Genomic DNA, 24085 nt, shown 5'->3' on the forward strand with positions numbered 1-24085 from the left:
TAAAATTTAGTTGCCACGTGGTTTGCAATTAATATACTAGACACAACTTTTTTGGATTTTTGTCTCCAAATTGGATCAAAATCACCTTCCAAGCTAATTTTGATCCATAAAATACGAAAAATACAAAAATCGTCCTTTTTCTTACGATACAGAGCAGTTTCTGAGATATAGAATGCAATTGTATTTGAGAGTATCTGCTCTTTCGACTACAGGGCAACTCGATTTTCCTATTTATAGATTATTCATGCTAGCGTGGACTAATCAAGCATACAATTCCCAAAAATCGCCCCGAAGTAGAAGTTTTTCGTACAAGATTTTAAGCAATATCTCAAAAATTGCTCTCTCAATCGTTAAATGAATCCGATTTTAGTATTACTTATTATTGTTGTTCACATTTAATTTTAACGATTTTAGTATTTTATGTGTCAAAATTACCCTAAAAATCAAATTTCATCAAATTTTTTTTTGTTATTTTCTCAATTTTTTCCAAGGAGTACCCCTTAAGAAAATTGCAAAAATTATTTGATCTTCGATTTAGATAAAAATATTTTCTAGAGTAACATTTAACCAGAAAATAAAAATATCCTTTGACGATTAGGGTAGTATTTTCTGAGATATAGACAGAAACCCTATTCAAGAAGTGGTATCCCTTGACTGAAGCAGCTTCTTCAGTCGATAAATCAGAAACTGGTCGTTTAATCAAAAGGGAACTAGTAATTGATAAATTATTCTTAGAAGTTTGGATCTAAAAAATATTAAAACCCAGTTCATATGACGATTAGATACATTTTTCGAAGTAACAAGGCAAATTTTCTTATGAAAAATTTTGAAAACTAACATTTATTAGTTAAATAAATTATTTCTTCTATAAGTGATTTTCTCTAAATCTTTAGGAATCAATATTTCTAAAACTATGGTATATATCGAAAAATTTTGCTTTTAATTTTGTCAAGTTCTAACAGAATACACCTTCAAAATTTGATGAGTAAGTCTCAAATATTTTACAGTCAATTTATAAAATACACTCAATTTTTTGGGATCGTCCTTAAATGGAGTTAATTTTCATTTATGTTAACAGTAATTCAATACAGATAAAATCTCTGTAACGGCTGTGGTTTCGCGTCTAATATTTATGCGTGGTGATGTCAAATGTGTTGTTAGATTCATTAGATAAAACTAAGCATGTAGAGAAAGTTATGGTTTTCATTAAAATTAATTATAAATAATAAGATCGATATTGTAATTAATGGAGAAAAAATTTCCATAAATATTTATTTTTATTCATTGTAGAGAAAGTTTATATATAATGCTCTTTTCAAATTTATTTTTAGTTATCTTAATTTTTTTGAAGAAATAAATACTACATTTTACTCTAACTTAAGGTATTTCTAGCAACCCATTCCTAATTTGTAGTTTTTTATTCGTTGTGTGCGTGGTCATGATAGGGACAATAAAATCGATGCCAACGCTTACAGTGAAAAATTTTGGCGATAAAGGAGGTTGTTATGACTAATTTGCAATTCTTTACATGTTACCTAATGTTATAGAAAATGTCCAATTAAAATTATTGAAAAACACTAATTAATTAAACTTAATGCATTGAAAATTGTGAAAATAAGAAATCAAATTGCACAAATATTATTTTTCAAATGTTAATTATCATAATTGTGTGAGACAATAATATTAAATTTTCAATTTAAGTTATATATGCAATCCATACAATAATATATGCATCCATATATAATAATTCTATAATTAAAGTAGTGTATCGTTACCATGGAAACGCTTCCAATAAAACTCACACAAACAAGGTGCGAATAGTCTCTGTTAACTGCTATAAATTTTCAAAGTTGTTCATATTTAAGATGTAAAGGATAGAAATCCATTCCATTTTTAAGACATTGAACATTTTTAGTTCGCGTTTTTGATTTAGAATTGAAAAATTTTGCAAAATGTTTTTTCATGATTAATTTTAAGCAAAAAAGTACTCCGCCCATGGCCGCTGTACTTGAATTACCAATATCTTTCAAAATAACGTAATTTCATTATTGTACCCACAAAAATTCCCCGGAAGTCAAATTATATATTATCATTTCGTCACCTTACTGAAAACACGATTTAAAATTTTGCGGTAATGTAACGACACACCTGTTGTAATGTGATAACCAACCCAACGCTACTTTTTTTTTTTTTTTTTTTTTTTAAATACAAAATTTTGTGTTAAATATCAAAAACTATTTTAAAGTAGTTCGGCCGTCACATGAACAGTCAAGTAAGTAATTAATTTATATTCATTGAATAGGGTATTATCGTTAGTCAAAATTAAATCATGAAATTTAAACCAAGTTAAAATTTATGTAAAAATATACTTAAATATTCTGATTTCTGAGTCATAAAAGCACATTTTTCTTTTAAAATCGTAACTTTTAAACTGTATATCACGTGACCTAAAACGCGGGTAAGCCCTGCTGTGATGTCATAGCGGTATGAGTCATAGACCATCAGTTAGTTCAGTGTAGACAGCTGGGTATAATATATACATAGATAAGTATTTATATTTATATTATAATCAGATGTCTATGAATATATCTGTCAAACTTATTTGTGTTATTTCGTATAGTGATACCCATATTACGTCCTCAAATTGGATGCCCGCGTTTTTGACAGTTTTTGGCAAGAAAGCGTGTGTATTTTTGCGAAATAAATTTTTGGTGGCTTTTTATTAGCAAAATCAACATTTTGAAGTACTTTTTAACCGACTTCAAACAAAAACGGAGGAGGTTATCAATTCGACTGTATTTTTTTTTTATGTTTGTTACCTCAGAACTTTTGACTGGGTGAACTGATTTTGATGATTCTTTATCTGTTTGAAAGCTGGTGCTTCCCCTTTGGTCCCATTTCATTTTGGTCTAGTTCTGACGGCATCCATGAGAAAATCATAAAAGTCTTAAAGTTGCATTAAGTATGCACGACAAGAGGACGAATAACTCAATATCACTTCGATGATTCTTTTTTTAGTGAAAAATTAGTTAGTGCACTTCAGATTCACTAAAAATCACAAAATAAAAAAAACTTTTAACAAAAAGAAAACCGAATTCAAAAGAAAAATTTTTCCAAAACAAATTAAAATGCACTAAAAAGTAAACAAATAATGATAATATAATGGAGTTAAAATTATTGTTATTTTTGGAGTCGGTGGCAGCCAAGGAAACAACTCTGACAGAACAGTTTGCTACATTAGCTTGGCTGACACCGACTCCAAAAATAACAATTATTTTAACTCCATTATATTATCATTATTTGTTTACTTTTTAGTGCATTTTAATTTGTTTTGGAAAAAAATTTCTTTTGAAGTCGGTTTTCTTTTTGTTAAAAGTTTTTTTTATTTAAATATGGTAGAATACCCTATTAACAATTTTGCCACGCAAGAGGTCATAAGACTATGTTACTTGTTCAATCATCCGGACTACTTTAAATACCAAAAACTATTTTAAATACCACAAACAACTAATTAACATAGATATACTTAAAAAGAATATTTGAAGCGTGTAAAATGGTAAAATAATACTACTTAAACAGAACACTATATAATCTAATCTAATTAAATACATGTTTAGAATAAGACTAATTAAATTTAATTAACTGCAAATAACTCTCTTGATTATTAAAATTTTTGTTAAGGGTATATAATTTACATTTTTTTTTATTCAATCGTTTTTGCTTTAAATATCTTTGGGGCTTTGGGTAATATTTTTCTTATATAAATAAAAAATTTTTTTTTATATTTAAAATAAGTTTGACCTCCTGCATAGAAGGAAGGCTCCATTTATACAGAATACCTACACATTAATTTGTAATACATGGTATTATTTATAATTTATGTTGAGTTTATTCTTGGTATTGACTGTTAAGGTAGAATGTCCGTTATAGCCAAGTTCAAAAATATATCGTTGATTTCTGTTCTAATTGTTACTTTTTTTATAAAAAATGTTACGATTTTAAAATTAAACTTTTTTCAGTTTTTAATGCATTATTATACTCTATTTTATTGTAAAAATGAAAGCTTAAGAAGCTTTGCTACAATAGAGAAATTGCATGTTTTTATACCATGTATATGAAATATACCAAGGTATACTAAGTTTCGTCTCAAGTTTGTAACGCTTAAAAATATTGATACTATGAACAAAATTTTGGTACAGGTGTTCATAAAACCACCTGATTAGTCCATTTCCAGTTGTCTGTCTGTCCGTCTGTCATCACGATTACTCAAAAACGAAAAGATATATCAAGCTGAAATTAAAAAATTAAGCCTTTTATTCAAAATTGTCCTGGCGCTCGTACATCCTTAACATGGTTTAAGAAAAATTTATCAAAATTTAAAGTTAATTATTAAATTTTTACTTTTTAATAGTGTTGCTTTTTTGTATTCGCACCGTGCGTGAGTTTTATTGGAGGCGTTTCCATGGTAACGATACACTACTTTAATTATAGAATTGTATGGATTGCATTATGACTTACATTAAAAATTTAATTTTATTGTCTCGCAAATTTAAATAAATAATTATGATAATATTCATTTAAAAAATAATATTTGTGCAATTTGATTTCACAATTTTTAATGCATTAATTTAATTAATTAGTGTTTTTCAATAATTTTAATTTTACATTTTCTATAACATTAACATGTAAAGAACTGCAAATTAGTCATAACAGCCACCTTTATCGCCAAAATTTTTCACTGGAAGCGCTGGCATCGATTTTATTGTCCCTACCATGACTACGCACACAACGAATTGTAAGTTCATAAAAATATACAAGGTCTCTTTTTTTATCAAATTTCCTCCGTAAAAGGAGCTATTGCTTTTATACTGATAAAAGTATTTGAAAAAGATTTTCCAATAAAAATGTTTTGTTTGAATGAAAAAATTGTGTAGTTTCTTATAAAGGAGGGTCTTATAGGGTATTTTTATCAATTTGCTTTGATTGGGATACCTTTTTTAATTGACGGGTAAATAATTTTGAATAGGGAATATTCATGAAATTTAAATTTGGTTCAAATATTTTTCTTCTGTAACTTTAATGACTGGACATTTCAACTAAATTTTAGTAATTAATATCTTTGTAATTACTTAAAATTAATTAATAAAAGTACAAATTCAGTGAGGACATTTAAAAATTTCTAAAACGGAAATTCAAATTTTTATACGGACGTGACATCATAGTACGGGTTTGTCAAATTTGTTGACATACTGTATGATATTAATTACTTACATTTTATATGGTATTTCATTAAATTATAGTACTCTACAGCTTTTTATTAGAAAACTTAATAATAACGAGTGTAAATTTTGTGTTGTAAATTCATTTTTTTAAAGTGTAAATTATACATTGAACTGTCACCAATTGACAGATCACGTACTTATACGTCATCAACAGATAGCGCCAAAAAATTGCGTTTAAATATCTCAAAATTATAATGTATTTTAAATATTTTTTTACACTTACTTAAATACAGCATTTTTAAGCAGTATTTATATTTTTTTACTTTGTTATAACGGTGTAAACAATGAATTAAAAATATACAAAAAATACATGAAGATTCCCTATTCAGCAATTCTCAAGATGAAGCTTATTCTTAACATTTACTTCAAATTTTATTTAATTCGGTAAAATAGCGGGCTTGCGGACATTTTACCTTAAACGAAACCTGGTGATTTACCAAACACATATTTTACTTTTAAAGATGTTTATCAATAAAGTCTTCCGTAATAAGGCTTTTAAAATATTTAAAAAAAATATGTTTATTGTCGATATATAGGAGGCACCAATACTAACTAAAAAGTACGAAGCATAGGTACACTTTGGATGGACGCAGCCATAGCTAATTGCAGCGATCTTGTTTATTAAAGAACAATTTCTCAAAATTTTTAGTTAGTTAGATTTTTTGTTTTTAATAGTATTGGCTTATCAGAATGAAGTCTCATACAATAATCTACTTGTATTTTTTTACACTTTTGACAATTCCCCAGGGATCAATAATTAAATTAATACGCATAACTTAAATTCAGACATGTAATCGTGCGTGATGATTGATTATGTAAATTAAATAATAAGTATTGTAATTTGCAATAAACAGTTTAATATAGTTTTTATTGAATTTTTTTCTTACTATTAATGATAATTAATCAAACACTACAAATTTAGGTTATCGGATTTGTTGTGTATCATGAATATATTTTTATATTATGCTTAATATTTTGTTATTGTATACAAAGAGCCAGTTTTGCTAAATTTACATTGTGCGCTAAACTGCTTGTTTTATATCAATAAGGTAAGGTAGACGATATGCTTTTTTTATTTGGTTCAATGGCCTTTATTCTATTCAACTCGCCATCCAAACAACCGGTTTCTACTCACTTATATATTAAGCGAGTTGCCCGTGAATCAATGCTATTTAACGATAGGTCCAAGATGACTAGGTGTGTCAGGGATTATTCTGGCAGAAATATTTGTTATATTTTTAATTTGTAAGAGACCATTTTATTTTAAATTTGACCTATTTTCAGGAAAATTTAGTGTGGCACCTCTTATCGTGGCAGAAAAGTTTATCACAACGATTTTTAATACATAAAGCCAATGAAATTTTATCCTTGTCATGGAATTACTTATTTTTTAAATTTGTTCGTTTTGAGTTCTATTTTCGAAATATCTCGAAAAGTAGGCATTGCCCCCCCCCCTAAAATTTTCAAAATTGATTTAGTCCAAACTTCGTTTTAATGATAATCGAGCTTTTTATCCAAAATTACAATGACACTCGTACTTTCTTAACAGAAAACTTTCTTTAACTCTTTATTATACTGGCAAGTTATTTGCAAGATCTTCAAGAGTCACACCAGACCCATCCCACATCTTGTTTTAAAATAATTTTTAGAACTGCACATATTGGAAGTAGAACTGCACAATTTGCACGTTTGCAAGATTTGCACGTTGGAAAAAGTCTAGGTTTAATGTACGTTCAAAATTTGGCATGTCTGGCTCTTGGAATATTAATATTTGATAATCTATTGTACTCAGAACCCATCTATAGTAATTAATTATATAAATATACAAAAAAAAAATTTGTAATTACTACGTGATATATAAATATTTACTTGCAAAGAGGTTACTGTACTCAAATATGTGATTTAGGCGCCTACCATTAATTAATTATTATTAATATTATTACTTTATTATCAAAAAAAATTATATTCATTAAAAAAAGATTTGTATGTCAGAAATATTTATCGTGGATTCATTCACGAACGATCGATGTTTTATAATTTAAAAAAATTTCCATGAAATTTTTGCGTTGCATATTTTATTCTAGATAATTTGTTTTAATATATTGCACAAGTTCAAAGTTGATGATTAAGTTTTTGATCGATGACGCATCGACAAGAAAAGTTTTTCCAAATTCTTATTTTTATATCAAATTTTTGTTTTTATTTTCACCTATTTCGGGCTTACGATCTGCGACGCATCATTTCTAGACCAATAGGGGATCGAACTCAATTTTTTTCCATCACTTCAGGTGAGGAATTCTCACTGGACGTGCAGAAAAGTGAAATTGCTTTTAAAAAATCTTTAATATATTCAAGATATGAACGTTTAAAATTCCTAATTAAACAAAGAGGAAGATACCTACAAGTGACGTTATACGTGGTTATCGACACTGAGATTATATATAAAACTTTGTTTTGCTAAAAAGAGATGGGAAACATTTGAATGCAATCTTTGATTGCTTATAAATTTTTCGGTTTTTAACCAATTTTAATTTCACTTTCAAATTTTGTCATGGTATCAAGTCCAGTTTTACATTTTTATGGGTAATATGGCCAATTCGACATCAAGATTATCCCCTATTCTAGATTAAAAGTTTAAGTAAGCTCGTACGTCATGAAACGTCATGAAGATCGAAAAACCAAATTAAGAAAAAGCTGAAATTTCATATACATGAAATTTCTTATAACTATTGTGATATCTTTGAAATATAGTGAAATAGATATAATTTCAATTACCTGACAATTTTTGTTCTGACTCTTCTTTCTTTATCTTCTCGGTCGTTAACTTTAGACAAAATTATCGTGACCTGAATACTACAAAAAAAATACTTCCCAATATCTAAACACGCAACGGAAGTTTAGTTTATGATGTAATTCACGCGATATTTAATAATTTCTTCTTTTATTCTTCTTATTGTATAATACACTTGGATCCTTTGGATATCGTTGGTTAGGACGTCAATCCGCTAGTTAAGTTCTTAACGCTTTAAGCTATATAGTGTGTCTTTCTTATTTGAACTTGACCCTATTTAGAATCGGCCATATTTGTCAATTTGTATTAGGCTGAGTTTAAAATTTTGATTTCGGTTAAGTATCTTAAAAATATGAGGGTGTCTTCATCTTAAATGCAATACACTGTAAAAAACTATTCCATTATCGTTAAAAACCGCGTCCATTCCGAATATTAATTAATAAAAATAAATAATAGATCTAATTATTAATATAAGTATTAATAATGTTTAATACATAAATAATAATATATTTTGATTCGATTGAATTATTGATTTGATTAAAGCATATAAATAATAACCAGACTTAACAATGTTTATATCAATCATTTTATTGAAATCAGCCGTGTCACTTGAATTGAGATATCAATACAAAATATAAATATTATTATTTTATCTTTGTAGAAAATAATTCCAATAAAATCTATTGAGAAGGTTATTCCCCCCTTAAGGTTATTCAATTTATTAGATATAGCGAAATGTTTCTACATATCCACTCATTTAGTCATTATATACCGCATATATTCGCACGGTATCGCCAACCATTACTTCATTTGTCAATTTATATCTCGTTTCACTAGCAGCTCATATACTCTTACCGTGTGTAGTACTAAAAAAACTTCGTACGAATATAAATTATTTTCAAATCGATGAAATTCTGACATTTATTTCGATATAAAATCAAAATTTGATAATCAAAATAATAAAAGCTCATTTATTTAACAAACAGCAAAGGAAAATTATTTTTCGAATAAGTGTAAAAAAGACAACCGAGGTAAAATCCATCAAAGATTTGTTTGTATCTCTTTCTAACAGTTGTTATTTCAAACATAGCAAATGACGTCAAATATTATGTCCGATCTTTTTGTCTAATATCTGTCTAATTGGTAGTTTAAAATGCTTATATCATCTGTATTTCTTTTTCGCCGATTTTACAATTAATTTCATTTTTTGTCATCTCTTTTATAGTATTTTCATATTTTGTTAAGAAATGTCAAAAACAAGTGAAAACAAACAACTGACTGAGCTAATTGTTGAAATACCCTGTATAGGAAGTGTTGAATAATAGTGATTGCATTATTTTTAAAAAATAAGAAAAGTTTAAAACACCATCACACCATTTAGTTTTTGAAAACTTTGGAAATTTTCGAAAATAGTTCCTAGAACTTTTCTCGTTTTTCGAGGATCTTTCACAGAACCACTAGTTGAAATTACTTGCAAATTTTGTACTGCCTAGCTTTTATAATTTTGGAGAAAATGGACACTAAAGTTTTATTCTTATTTACGCCCTCACGGGAAAAAATGTTTCTAATAAAAGTTTTTTTTTGTTTTTGTTTCAAACAAAAGTGGAACATTTTTTACATTTAAACTTTTGTTTTATTTTTACCGGTTTACAAGATGAGTCCTACGAATAAACCATAATAAACGAATCCAAAATCCAATTGACCTTTGTTGCTCATTTACGAACTCAAACTAACTTTTTACGTCCTGAGCATGCTATAAAAATTTCAGATTGATATCTCTTTTCGTTTTTGAGTTATTGTGTCCACAAACTTGGGACTAAACTTAGTATAACTTGATATATATTTGATATTATATACACTATTCGCACCGTGCGTGAGTTTTATTGGAGGCGTTTCCATGTTAACGATACACTACTTTAATTATAGAATTGTATGGATGCATACATAATTGTATGGATTGCATTTATGACTTACATTGAAAATTTAATATTATTGTCTAACAAATTTAAATAAATAATTCTGATAATTTACATTTGAAAAATAATATTTTTGCAATTTGATTTCTTATTTCACAATTTTTAATGCATTAAGTTTAATTAATTAGTGTTTTTCAATAATTTTAATTTGCAAATTAGTCATAACAACCTCCTTTAACGCCAAAATTTTTGACTGGAAGCGCTGGCATCGATTTTATTGTCCCTACCATGACATTGCACACAACGAAAATAGGCTTTAAAAATCGTCGAGATTCTCTATTGCCATGTCACAGTGAAAAATTTAACTGACTGATTATGACGTGTGAGAAATATCTATAAAATAATTGATCACATTAGCTTGTAACCAGATATTATTCTATTAATTAAACCACAAAGAGATGTATTTTTGATTTCACTAATACCGTAAACAACCTTCGAAATAATAATTAATAATTATATGTAGCTCATTGTCATTTTTAATAATTTTATGACAATTCTAAGGATAACCACAATCTGGGTCGATTATTATTCATTGATTTATATTTTCTTGTAATTTTCCAGGCCTGCTGGACAAGCTGGTATTGCCACACTAATTGGTTGTGAATTGTTGGGAAGTGTTCATCAAATATGCAGTGCACCAGGTCAAACCGAAGAATTACGCCCGTTACGCAATTTATTATTGCGCGAACGTGGTTGGCGATGTTTAGCTGTTTTGCATATACTTTCATTGGAAGTAAGTTTTGAAAATTGTTTATTTATCTAATTACTAGCAGATATCCGTCCACCCCTCATTTTCCTTGACCGCACTTATTCTTCATTTTGTTCACAATTTTAAGGATTTTAATTTTTTTGGTGCGGAGTCCAAAGTTTTTTGAAGATAAAATTTGGTCTACGATACTCGCTGATAATGTTACTCTCTACAAGTGAAATAATTTTTTTAACCGTTCAAATATTTAATTCAAAAATGACGAATGTCAACTTTGCGATACAAATCACCCCCAAAATAACTTTCTACCCTTTTTTAACCCCGTTAGGCGATGAGTTTCAATAAAATACGAAACATATCTTCCATCAATTCTGTTAAAGAATGTTTTATGAAAAATTTGAAATAAATTGGACCACGAAATCACGTTGTCTCATACGAAATATGCACCCGTTTTTCACCCCCTTAAGGGTAGAATTTCGAAAAATTCCTATAATCCTTTCGTATCGGATGCGGTCATATAAAGAACACACCCTCCAATTTTCAGGTCTCTAAGACCAGCGGTTTAGGCTGTGCGATGATTCGTCAGTCAGTCATTTAGGACAAAGCATCATATATGTTCAATTATAAAAAGAGACACGCTAGACACAATTGCCTGAAGCAAGGTTGGATTTAAGTACAGTATTTTTTGAAGCGCATATAATTGGGACTCTTTTCACCTAAAGAGGCGTCTATCACAAGTTCTTATTATAAAAAAATATTAGATTTACGATAAACCTGTTTTTTTTAAAGTGGTATTTGCTATAAAAAACATACATCTTAAATTTATGCGTCGATAATTTTTTAAGGGATTATCTTTTTTACTTCCATCTACAGGCTAAACGAGAATGCATGTACGTTACGCTGTGTATACTGTCGATAAAAGATGCAAAAACTGAAACAGGATTTTTATATATGTCAGGAGTAGGAAACTATTAACCAAAGTCTACTTATATGTCACAGTCAAAACTCTTAACCGGGCAAAAGTACTTTTAACTGAGAAAAACAGGCAAATATACTTATGACTGCACAGGTTGGTCTATGGTAGTTTTGCCTGAAATTCATTGAATAAGTGCTTTTAACAGTTAATCTGCGGTCAAAAGGGATTTTGACGTTTCTGATCAAAACTAGTTTTAATCGCTAGAGGGAAACTGTCATGAATAACTCGGTATTTAATAACTCTGGCCAAAACAACTCGACTATTACAACTACGCTAAAAACAATCGGATGCCATAACAAATCCGATCAAAATAACTCGCGTTAACCCTGCGACTGCATTCACTAATTGATCCACGGATTGACCGTTCCTTCAATGGGGCTGAGTTCCTTTTATGGGGTCGAGTTAGTACGAGCCCTGGAGCCCCGGAGTGTCTTTTAAGGAGGGGAATTTGAATGTTAAACTTTGTACTGTGCTAGTACTACATTGAACAAAACAGACCAACGCCAAGCGAGATAAAATAATTTTTTTGTACATATCTCGAAATTTTCCCCTCCAAAAGAGAAAGCAACGAAAGTAATTATGCAAACTTATTTGGATATAAGAAATTGCAGTATCTTTTTTTGAAAAATAGTATCTCAATCTGTTGGCTTTTTTGGTTATTTCTGTGTATAGAGGTCATGTGAATATATCAAACTAGATTTTTTTTAAAGATTATTTTTTAGTTACACAAGATACATAGTTACCACAGAATTTATTGACCCTCCGTTGTATAACAAACGTTCAGTATGAATGATATGTAGACGACATAAACCAATGTATTTCATCAGCAAACATAGGCGTTCAATTTTTCTACTTTTCGAGTTGTCTCTAACTAACTTGCATTTTGTTAAAATATATCCCCTTAAGAACCCACAATAAAATTTTTATTGTGGGTCCTTAAGGGGATATATTTTAACAAAATGCATAATACAGCCCACAGATATGCTCATCTTAATTTGAATATCTAACTAACTTAATATTAACTTAAATTTTTTAACATTTCCTTTGGTTTTTAACTTACCGAGGTTCTACTGTAGTACAAAAATTTAAACAAAAAATCGATTTTTTTAAAACTGAAGAGATTCCCAAGACAATCCCAAAAAAATTACTGTATGCAAATATTTGAGACTTACGTTTCAAATTTCGAGGGTAGATTCTGTTAGAACTTGGGAAAATTAGACGAAAATTGAGAATAAAATTTGTCATAGTTTTTGAAATAATGATACCTAAAGATTTAGAGAAAATCACTTATAGAAGAAATAATACAGAAATGCTATTCATTTTATCACTTTAAATGTATTTAATTGAGAAACGAGTGCCGCTGTTCTAATTTTCTTTAATGGAAAATATTTGTCATGCTTTTAACTAATGAATATTAGTTTTCCAAAGTAATCTTAAAAAAATTAGCTTTGTTACATAATGAAGCATACCTTTAAAAACAGTCCAATATAGGCTTTGTAGGTTAATAAGTGAAAACAAACACTTGACTGAGTTAATTGTTGAAATATCCTGTCTATATTGTGTTGAATATTAGTGCTTGCTATCTGCAAATTTTGAATTCCCTATCTTTTATAGCTTTGGAGAAAATGGACATCGATATTTTGTCCTAATTTGCGCCTTCGCGGGCAAACAGTGACGTTTACGAAAAGATATTTGAAACAAAATTTGTTTATTTTTTTATAAGGAACATTTTTTAAATTTAAACTGTTACTCTATCTCTAACGGTTTACAATATGGGTATTACGGACTCAAGACCCAATTGACCTATGTTGTTCATTTACAAACTTAGCCTCACTTTTTACGTCCTGAGCACGCTATAAAATTTCAGCTTGATATCTTTTCGTTTTTGAGTTATGGTGTCCACAGACGATCGGACGGACAACCGGAAATGGACTAATTAGGTGATTTTATGAACACCTATGACAAATTTTTTTCCTAGCATCATTATTTTTAAGCGTTACAAACTTGGGACTAAACTTAATATACTATGTATATTTCATATATACATGGTATAAAACAGACGGACAGACAGAGAACTGAAAATGGACTCTGGTAATTTTATGAACACATATACCAAAATTTTGTTCATAGCATCAATATTTTTAAGCGTTACAAACTTGGGACTAAACTTAGTATACCTTGATAAATATTACATATATACAGAGTATAAAAAGGCAAACTTTAACAGCTCAAATCTATAAATTTAACATCGTAAGGAACTCAATGCGTTCTTAAACTCAATGGGTTTCAGTATGATGAAGCAACGATTCAAGTTAGAATATTGATAGTACGCCTATGACAATAATAAAACCACAATGTTTTTAAATAAAAATAATATAGAATTATAGCATTCCTCCTTCTTTTACCTGTTCAATAATATAATAATATGATTGATATTTACCTGTCAGATAATTAACTTGTTTACTACTTTACAACTATGTGTGTATGTATTGTATCATGTATGCTATATAAATAATATTTATAAAAATATTATTTTGTTACTCTTGTATTTAGTTTAGTTTAGTCTGACTGGAGGGCATTAAATTCCTTCTTACACGCTAAATGAATGTATTTATTATTAAAATATGTATAATTAAAAATATGGTTTTTAAAATTGCACAATATTATGAAAGTCTATTTATAAAGTTTTGTTATGAATTACTTATAAAATAAAAAAGATTTGAATAATTATTATCAATGAATATATTAATGAATTGGTAGTCAATAGAGAAGAAATACACTCTACAAGAATTATAATCGTGATACTTTTTGTTTCGTTAAGAATACACAATATTTGCAGGATTATAGCCTGTTGGGTGAAGGAAACTCGCTCGGTAACAGAGCCGAGGAGATCTTGAAACTAAACAGAGCTGATATTAGAGTAATCGTAGAGTTACTCACAGGGCATGATAACCTGAACAAGTTCCAACATCAGATTGGAAAAAGACAATCTCCCGCGTGCGACAGATGCGGAGAAACTTCAGAAGAAACATCGATCCACTTTCTCTGTTACTGCCCGGCGCTCATACAGCAGCGAAGGAAATGGTTTGGTCCGGTCATAGTCGAACCAGAAGAAATTAGGAAACTCAGCGCTAGGCAAATCCTGGGTTTCAGTACATCAGTTGGTTATAATACCCACTGAAAAGCGTAGCGGGGATAGAGTACAAGGGTCTATTTGGCTAGGTGCTCTGAACCATTGCTTCGAGGTCCGATGCTCGAGCATGGCCCGCTGACCTCCATACCCATACCCATACCCATAATTAAAAATATGGTTTTTAAAATTGCACAATATTATGAAAGTCTATTTATAAATTTTTGTTATGAATTTCTTATAAAATAAACATTTGAATAATTATTATCAATGAATATATTCATGAATTGGTAGTCAATAGAGAAGAAAAGAAATACACTCTTAAAGAATAAAAATCGTGATAATTTTTGTTTCGTTAAAAATACACAATATTTGCAGGAATATGACTTTGTTTTCCTTGGTTCTTCTGGGCTTTGCCAGGGCTCATTTTAAGGGTAAAAAAGTTACTTGAAGATACGCTACTCCAATATACTCTACAACTCCATGTTATGTTATGGTAATCGGAAAGGACCCCGCAATATTAGATAGAAAAATAGCTTTCTGTGAAATTTTTTCTATTCCAACCTTAAATGTTCTTTGGATCGTTCTTATCAAAAGCTCTCACGGCTACTAACATTTTTATCGAGTAATTTTCGAGCTACAGCGATCAAAGTTACACATATATTATATTTCTAGTAACTATTTGACTAGAAAAATGGCTTTCTGAGGAACTTTTTCTAAACCACCCTAAAATGTTCTTTGGATCATTCTGATCCAAAACTCTCACTGCCACAAAACTTTTTAACGAGTGGTTTTTGAGCTAAGTGCGATCAAAACTACACATACATTTTAGCTCTAAAACTACTGGTTAAAAATTTATGTGGCCTTGAGAGATTTTGATCAGAGTAATCCAAGACCATTTTAAGGCGGGCTAGAAAAAGTTTCACAGAAAGTCATTTTCCTACCTAATATTGCGGGATCCTTTAAAGATCATTTGTAAAAGGAACAAAATATTCAATTTAAAATAATTTTCGATTTTTGCCCCAATTTCTTTGGTGACGATCTGCACAATCATTGTTTCATATGCCTACAATTTATACTGCTAAGTATCGTTCAAATTGTGACGTCAGCCACTCAGCTTCGACTAGGTGGCTAGTGCTTGGCCTATCAGCATGATCTTTATAGGCCAATGATATTTGAGTATTTTATCACCTGATTTTGACATTTAAAATAAAAATCAAAATTAGATTTCCAAATTCAAAAATAAATCATGAAACAATTTTTTCCGAATCAAAATCTATGAATTCTAGAAATTCAACCTTGACTTTGCAATTTTTATTAATATCCGAATTTGGAATAGGTCCCTTATCCAGTATAAATTGTAGGCACATGAAACAATGATTATGCAGACCGTAGTAGTAAGAGTAATTATGATTAGCTAATTCATACTGATGCTGACTACTTGGTAGTCGAAATACGTATTTATTTAATACGAAAATTGATATAGGAAATTGGAGCAAAAATCGAAATTTATTTCGAAATATTCTAGAGGTCGGTCTCATTTATTATTTTTGATAATATTTTTAATATTGTTCGTCACTGACAAGATGGCGATACGAGCGACTACGAATCAATGGTTAGGCCGACTAAGAAGCGCATTTTAAATATTGGCCTTATTACCCTCGGGGGTCTTATTTACCTCAGGTATCTTACTCTACTCTTCTCAGCTTTTTGAGTAAAACTATAAAAAATTAAAAACTTCAAATATTTCAGTACAAACTAGATGAAACAAAATTGATACAATAATTTTCCAAGCTAATTCTGAAGACAATTTTTGTATTATGACCCCTAAATCATAAAATTTAAAAATTAATTATTCACTAATAAATTAAATTTAAAAAAAAATTTATAATTAATGAGCTACCTATTTAATTTAAATAATTATGAAAGAGAGTTCGGCATTAAATTAATTTTGATTTACGAAAAGAAAAAAAATCATTAAAATTCCTCAAAATTAAGTAATTAATACAAATTAATTATTAATTAAAATATTCCTTTGTTTGCATGCCGTGCTAATATCATCGTTTATAGTATTCATTTCAAATATCTAAAAGCTATTTAGTAATTAATTTAAATAAGACAAGGTTACCGCGATTAGAAAAGGCGCCCTCTGATTAAATTATATTTTTATGGGAAAATAATTTATTGAAAAATTTAATTTATTCGTGTTTATAAATCAAAAAATTGATTGACATATGTAACTTCGCATAATATGTAATTAATTTCATGTTGAATAAACACTAATTACAACATTAAATAAAAACCGATCTTTCTTCTCCGATTTATGTTGTTTTATAAAGATTGGAAAAAAATTGCCAATACTTAAGGTAGTACTATCGGTAGTAAACTTTGCATTCAGAATTTAATGAAACTTGGCAAAGTTGTCCATTATTATATCATAATTAATCAGTTAAATTTTTAGAGGCCTTCAGAGAACTGAAAATCTGAACGTCCAGTTTTGTGAAATAAAATAAAAGCTGTGATTTCCCATAAGGATCAATGTTAAAATATCTTTAAAATATCTTTTTTTCAGTTCTTTGAAGGCTCCTAAAAATTTAACTGGTTAATTATGATATAATAATGGACAACTATGCCAAGTTTCATTAAATTCTGAATGCAAAGTATATTACCGATAGTACTACCTTAAAATGTTCTGTTTTTGTAAGAACGTTTCCTGTATAAAGATTGAAATTAAATTTGAAAAAAAAAAAGGTTTATATAAGAGTAACGATCACATCGGTTTATAGGATAAAAGTTCGGAACAAAGTTTCTTTACAATTTTTGAATCCGATGTATTTCATGAATGAAATAGGGCTTCGTTAATTATCGATTTTAATTTTTATTTCTCGGATAATAGTAAAATTGAAATTGTTATGATTATCAAAGTTATAAAAAATTTAATACAATTTATTTCTTTACCATTTCTTTCTCTAAAGATAATAATTATAGAGATACTAGAGTGATACCCACCCGCTTCGCTGGGTTTCAAAGTAAAGATTGATAAAGATTGCTCTCGCTTATCCCCTTTCTATAACACTCGAAATAATGATAAGGATTGTTTTACACAAGTAAAATATATGTATGGTTTTCTATTTTTTTAAATGTATAATAGTCGTAATTATTCATTGAGTATATCACAAAAGATGGCCGTGAAATATTTTATATTGACTATTTTTATAGAAATCTGTAATTTATGGTAATGTCAAATGACTATTTTTACAGAAATCTGTAATTTATGGTAATGTCAAATTAAATTAATTTTTAAATTTTTTTTTATTTTTCTTAAGATATCTTTATAAATTGTATCTCATGTGTTATTCTGATATATCAGCTATATTGCCGCACAGTTTCATTAAAAACCATTCGCTAGTTTTAACCTGAAAGCGTAACAAACAAACAAACAAACAAACATGCTTACTTTCGCATTTATAATATATAGAGATAGAGATTTAATAAAATTTTTCTCTTTATCATTTCTTTCTCTAAAGATAATAATTATAGAAATATTAACATCGAATTGTTAATTAATTCGTAGGAAATAAGACTAGGAGACTAAATGAATTAATTTAAATAAATTGACCGTTTCGTCGTTTATTTATGACTTCCTTTGCAACTTATTATTATAATTCAATTGATAGACATTATATGTTAATTTCATTGCCATAATAATCCTGATAATTTAATTATCTTTTTTTCTCTGAAGACTTTGGAAGGGGGGGGGGTAGATGTCAATCTATCAACATATTAAAAATTAATACATACAAAACTGTAATTTACTATATTTGTATTTTATTCAACTAAATCAATATATTTAATTTTTGATGACATCTAGATCATAACCTTATTAAATGAATTTGTACCAATTCCAGAGAAACTTATGCAAAAATTCTGTGAGAATCAATAATACGATTCCTGATGTTCTAATGTTGCCTGAATTATGGCCCCCAAACAAAGTGAATTCAATTTTTGATAGCCACAAATTTTTGGAATCACTATTTGAGTTAAAATCTAATTTCTGCCTTATGATAAATTGCATACAGTAACTTTACCATTTATACCATTTTGGGGTTTTTTCCCAAAAAAAATTCGAGTTTTCACAAAATTAATGTCTTGTTTTTCCATTACTTAAAATCAGGTTTTATGAAAGACTAGCTGAGCAATGTCATTTAGAGTTCTGAGAAAAATTTCTAACATTTCTACGAAAATTTCTAAAAGTTACTATTTTTGCTTACAGGGTATTTGCTGTGTACGAGAATTGGCAAGCCTTCTAATATCCTTGTATCCAGTATGCATGAGCAACAACAATCGTCTAAGTCCAATCACAAATGGGACACCTGAGGATAATAACACGAAGGTTAATGGAGATATGAACAATGAACATCAACAAAAGGCTAATAATGCGTACGTTAAGCCGAGAGAGACAAATATCGATCAAGCAATTATTATGTGCGGTTCGTTGCGACATAAAACTCATACGCCACAGCGTAAACACAGCCATATTATACCTCCGCATGAATATTCTAATTCGAATACGAGCTCTTCTGGCAAGGTAAGATTATTTTTAATCCTATGTAAAAACCCCGACTACGCAAAAGTATCAAAATGTGTATTTAAAACAATTATAATCACGGATCAGCTGAAAAATAATATTGTGTCTAGAGTACGTCTAGCCCAGTTGGTTAAGACGCTTGTTTTGAATCCAATATTCCCGGGTTCGACTCCAAGCTTTTGCTTAGTCAGGATTCAAAGTTTTTTTTTTTATTTGAATTATTAAAATTGGGATATTATCAAACAAAAATAGTTAAATATCAACCAAATCAGGAAAGTCTTAGTGATTTAATTAATTGGGGTCATCAAACCATAACTAGGAGTCACGGAATATGAGTACATGAATAATTAAATATGTTATTTTTTTGTCTGTGGGAAAAAAATTGTGTCTATATTTTGTGTACAAAAAATTTTTTTTTTAGGACATTGAATTTGTATTTGAAATAATTTAATTTTCATAAGATTTCAAAATGAATATTCGATTTTTTTAAGGAAGTCTAAATCAATTCTGAAAATTTTAGGGAGGGTTTTTGGAAGGCATTTTAAGTTTTCGTTTTGATATGAGATTTTAAATTCAGAAGTATCAATTTTGTTTGGAAAGCGAATACATTGGTCCAAAAAGCTCCTACAGGAATTGTTATATTCCATTTTCAAGAGAAATAAACAGGCTTTCGAGTGGTCTTAAGGTTATAAGGTTAGAGTGGCTGTCCTGGGATGAGACACACTTAGACCATAGGGTCCGTTGTGATACCGTAAATGGGTTGGCCTATCCCCGCCCACTACTCTATGAACCATTTGGAGCTGTTTAAGAACAGCAGGAGGGCTTTGACGTCGACTGGCTTTAGGTCGGAGAGGTCGTCAAAGAGAGGCTGGTTCAAGTAAGTCCATCTCCTCACTGCCAGGCCTAAGCGTTCAGCATGCTTGCCGCCCAGCCAGTGTCCTGTGATAGCCGCAACAACTTTGCGAACAGAGGCCCTTGGAAGTGATATGAGAACTTCGGAACGCCTGCGATTGTACTCAGACCATATCTGTCTTGTAGTACCACAAGTACGTTCTTCCCCCCATTTAAGATTGGACTTTTTCAGAATACCCTCTTTCAGGAGTAACTTGCAGTTCGCAAATGGAACTCCCGGGTATTTATTGATGCTTGTGTCCGACAGCATTGTGCCATTTCTGGCAAGCTCGTCGGCTTCACAATTTCCTGGAATGTCCCTGTGTCCCGGTACCCATACCAGGTCTACATTCATTCATTCCGCAAGCTCATTTAATGACGTACGGCAGTCCTGTGCTACCTTTGACGTTAGGTAGACTAAGCTGAATCGAGTGGTCTTAACAAAGTAGTTATAAAATAATTTTTAACATTTTGGTACACTTTTAAACTGTTTATAAAATTTAGGGATACCATTTTTCAATTTTTCAACCCTAAGTTCAAAAAAGCAAGGGGTGATAACAATTTGTAATCTATTCTAATATTAGTAAGAAAAAGTTTTCAAATAAGCTATTGCGGATCCAAATTCGATGATTTTTTGCAGAGATACAGCTGTTTGAAATTTAGGTAAAATTTTGTGTAAAAATTGTATTCCTTCAAATATTTGATTGTGTATAATTTTTTAAATAACAGGAAAGTGTCTTTTTTTCCTTAAATTTAATCCTCATCCTTAAACTAAAATTATAGATAGAAATCACAGAGATTCCATTGGCGATATTTTAATACTAAGTGTTACATTATTATTATTATACCATGTATATGAAATATATCAAGGTATACTAAGTTTAGTCCCAAGTTTGTAACGCTTAAAAATATTGATACCATGAACAAAATTTTGGTATAAGTGTTCATAAAATCACCTAATTAGTCCATTTCCGGTTGTCGGTCTGTCTGTCATCGCGATTACTCAAAAACCAAAAGAGATATCAAGATGAAATTTTTATTGCGTGCTTAGGACGTAAAAAGTGAGGTCGAGTTCGTAAATGAGCAATATAGACCAATTGTGTCTTGGATCCGTAGGACCCGTCTTGTAAACCGTTGAAGATAGAACAAAAGTTTAAATGTAAAGAATGTTCCTTATAAAAAAATAAACAATTTTTGTTTGAAACATTTTTTCGCAAGCATCACTGCTTACACGTGAGAGTGCAAATTGTATAGTATGTATTATATGGGAATATCAGTAATGTGACAGCGTAATCAACACTGTCTATACATGGTATTTCAACAATGAACTCAGTTAATTGTTTGTTTTCACTTGTTAAATTTAGATACGGATATATAAAAACGATAAAATCATTATTGAATATTTTTTTGTTAAGGTAGTACTATCGGTAATAGACTTTGCGTTCAGAATTTAATGAAACTTGGCATCATTGTCCATTATTATATCATAATTAACCAGTTAAATTTTTAGGGGCCTTCAGAGAATCGAAAAAAAGATATATTAAAGATATTTTACATTGATCCTTATGGGAAATCACAGATTTTATTTTATTTCACAAAACTGGACGTTCAGATTTTCAGTTCTCTGAAGGCCTCTAAAAATTTAACTGGTTAATTATAATATAATAATTCATTAATATCTGAATGCAAAGTCTATTACTGATAGTACTACCTTAAGTTGAATAGGGTTTAAAATCTATTCTAATAATATTTGATTAAAACCAGTCTCGTCTGTCTGTCTGTCTGTCTGCCGGATCAGCTTGGGTGCACTTAAATCTAGGTATGTAATTATAAATAGATAGCTTGCCTCTAATAATAATCTTTTTTTTTTTTTAAATAGACAAAGGTAATTTATTGATTATGTATCGAATATTGTATTAGGATGTATAAATAAAACCCCAAACCGGCGTCTCTTCTGCTATACAATTAAAAATAAAAAAAAGATTCTTTATAATTTTAATATTATAAACAAAATTGTAGCTACTCAACCGGTCTTAGTATTTACTTAATAATTAATCAAAGTATAACGGAATCGAATTTTAAATTAATAATTATTTATTTTTAGAAATTAATTTGATGTTTCTAAGAGAATATTTGTTAAAACAATTTAAGAATGTCGTTTATGGATTATTCATAAAATTCGTCACGCAACCAGGGGAGGGGAGGATGCTACTGGTTAGCATGACGAATTGCGACAAAAGGAGGGGGTTCTATGGAAACGTAACATTCCTTTTTTTTTGCCGCTTTGCTTTGCAATTTCTCCTTTAAAAGCAAAGACTAACACGTTATAGCCCTCACTTATTCTCCCTTTTGTTCACAATTTTATGGATTTTAATTTTTTTGAAAATGAAGTTTTGCCCAGGATACTCGCTGACATTGTAGCTTTGTATAGGCCCAATCATTCAACGAGTTTCATCAAATTCCAAAACAAAATTTTTTTTGCGTTTTTCTCGATTTTTCCAAAGGGGTACCCCTTAAAAAAATTGCGAAAAATCGAGAAATTTTTGTTATCTCCAATTTCGATAAAACTTAGTATATAAGGTAATTTTGACCCAAAAAATACAAAAATCGGGTGCATTTGATGACTGGTCGAATAGTTTTCGAGATACGCCATAAAATTGACACAAATATTGCGATATCTCAGAAACCCTGCATCCAATCCTTAAATTAACCGGATTTTTATTCTTTTTGTATCAAAATTACCATATCCACCGAGTTTCATCAAATTCCAAAACAGAAATTTTTTTTGCGTTTTGCAAAGTGCGTAATTTAAAATAACTGTTATCCAAAAAAGCAACTTAATGAATTTCGCCGTTAATTTACCATGACAAAAGGATTCACACCGAAAACTGAAATTATCCATTGCAGGTTATTTTCGGCTTCGTAAAATGACCCAAAAAGTCTTTCTTATTGACTTTTAGTATTTTTTATCGAATATTTATTTTAGAAGTTTTAGAAAAATTATCGATTTTCTAAGTAATTATAATGTTTGCGAAAAGCCTTTCAATCAAAAATTTTGCATTAGTAAAACGAATGGTATTTAGATGTTATGCAAATGTAAAATTTTCTGCATACTAATTTTTTTCCAATATAAAAATATGATTTATTTTATATAATTTGATAAAAATTTTTAAATAAATTTATTACTATTGACTTAATTTATTGACTAATAATGATTAATAATGCATTACAGAAAATTGAAAAAAAAAATTTATCATATGAATTTTAATTAATTACTTTTTTCAAAAAAATGAATGAAAAAAATTTACATATAAATGACTTAATTGGAGAATGCAAATGTTTACAATATCGTTCAATAAAATAGAATCAACGAGTGTAAAAATGTACCGCTTAGGGAAAATCACGCTAGACAAATAGTAATCTTAAATAATTACTTTATTAGGCAAAAAATACGGGTACAGTGTAGCCACGGGTTACGGTAACTACGGGAGAATTATAACGTCACACGATGTATTACAAAATTTTTTTCTTCGGACGTTTTCGTTTCTCTTTTGAAAAGATTTTTAAAACTTTATGTGACTTTCAAAATATTATGAAAAAACAAGTGAAAACAAACAATTGACTGAGTTAATTGTTGAAATACCATGTATAGACAGTGTTGATTACTCTGTCACATTACACATACATACATGTCACACATATTATATGAGTATATAACTGATATACTCATATAATACATACTATA

General features: G+C 29.3%; 1 protein-coding gene across 1 annotated transcript in view; it reads left to right on the plus strand.

Annotated features, from left to right (window-relative positions):
• The window catches only part of LOC123305862 (lysosomal-trafficking regulator), a 78350-nt gene that overhangs the window by 14360 nt on the left and 39905 nt on the right, over positions 1 to 24085 (plus strand). Inside the window, exons 3-4 of the mRNA XM_044887696.1 lie at positions 10611 to 10782; positions 19135 to 19449. Of these exons, the coding sequence (XP_044743631.1) occupies positions 10611 to 10782; positions 19135 to 19449 (487 nt within the window). The remainder of the gene's footprint in view (positions 1 to 10610; positions 10783 to 19134; positions 19450 to 24085) is intronic.

Source organism: Chrysoperla carnea, chromosome 1 (assembly GCF_905475395.1).
Source record: "Chrysoperla carnea chromosome 1, inChrCarn1.1, whole genome shotgun sequence".
NCBI classification, from domain to species: domain Eukaryota; kingdom Metazoa; phylum Arthropoda; class Insecta; order Neuroptera; family Chrysopidae; genus Chrysoperla; species Chrysoperla carnea.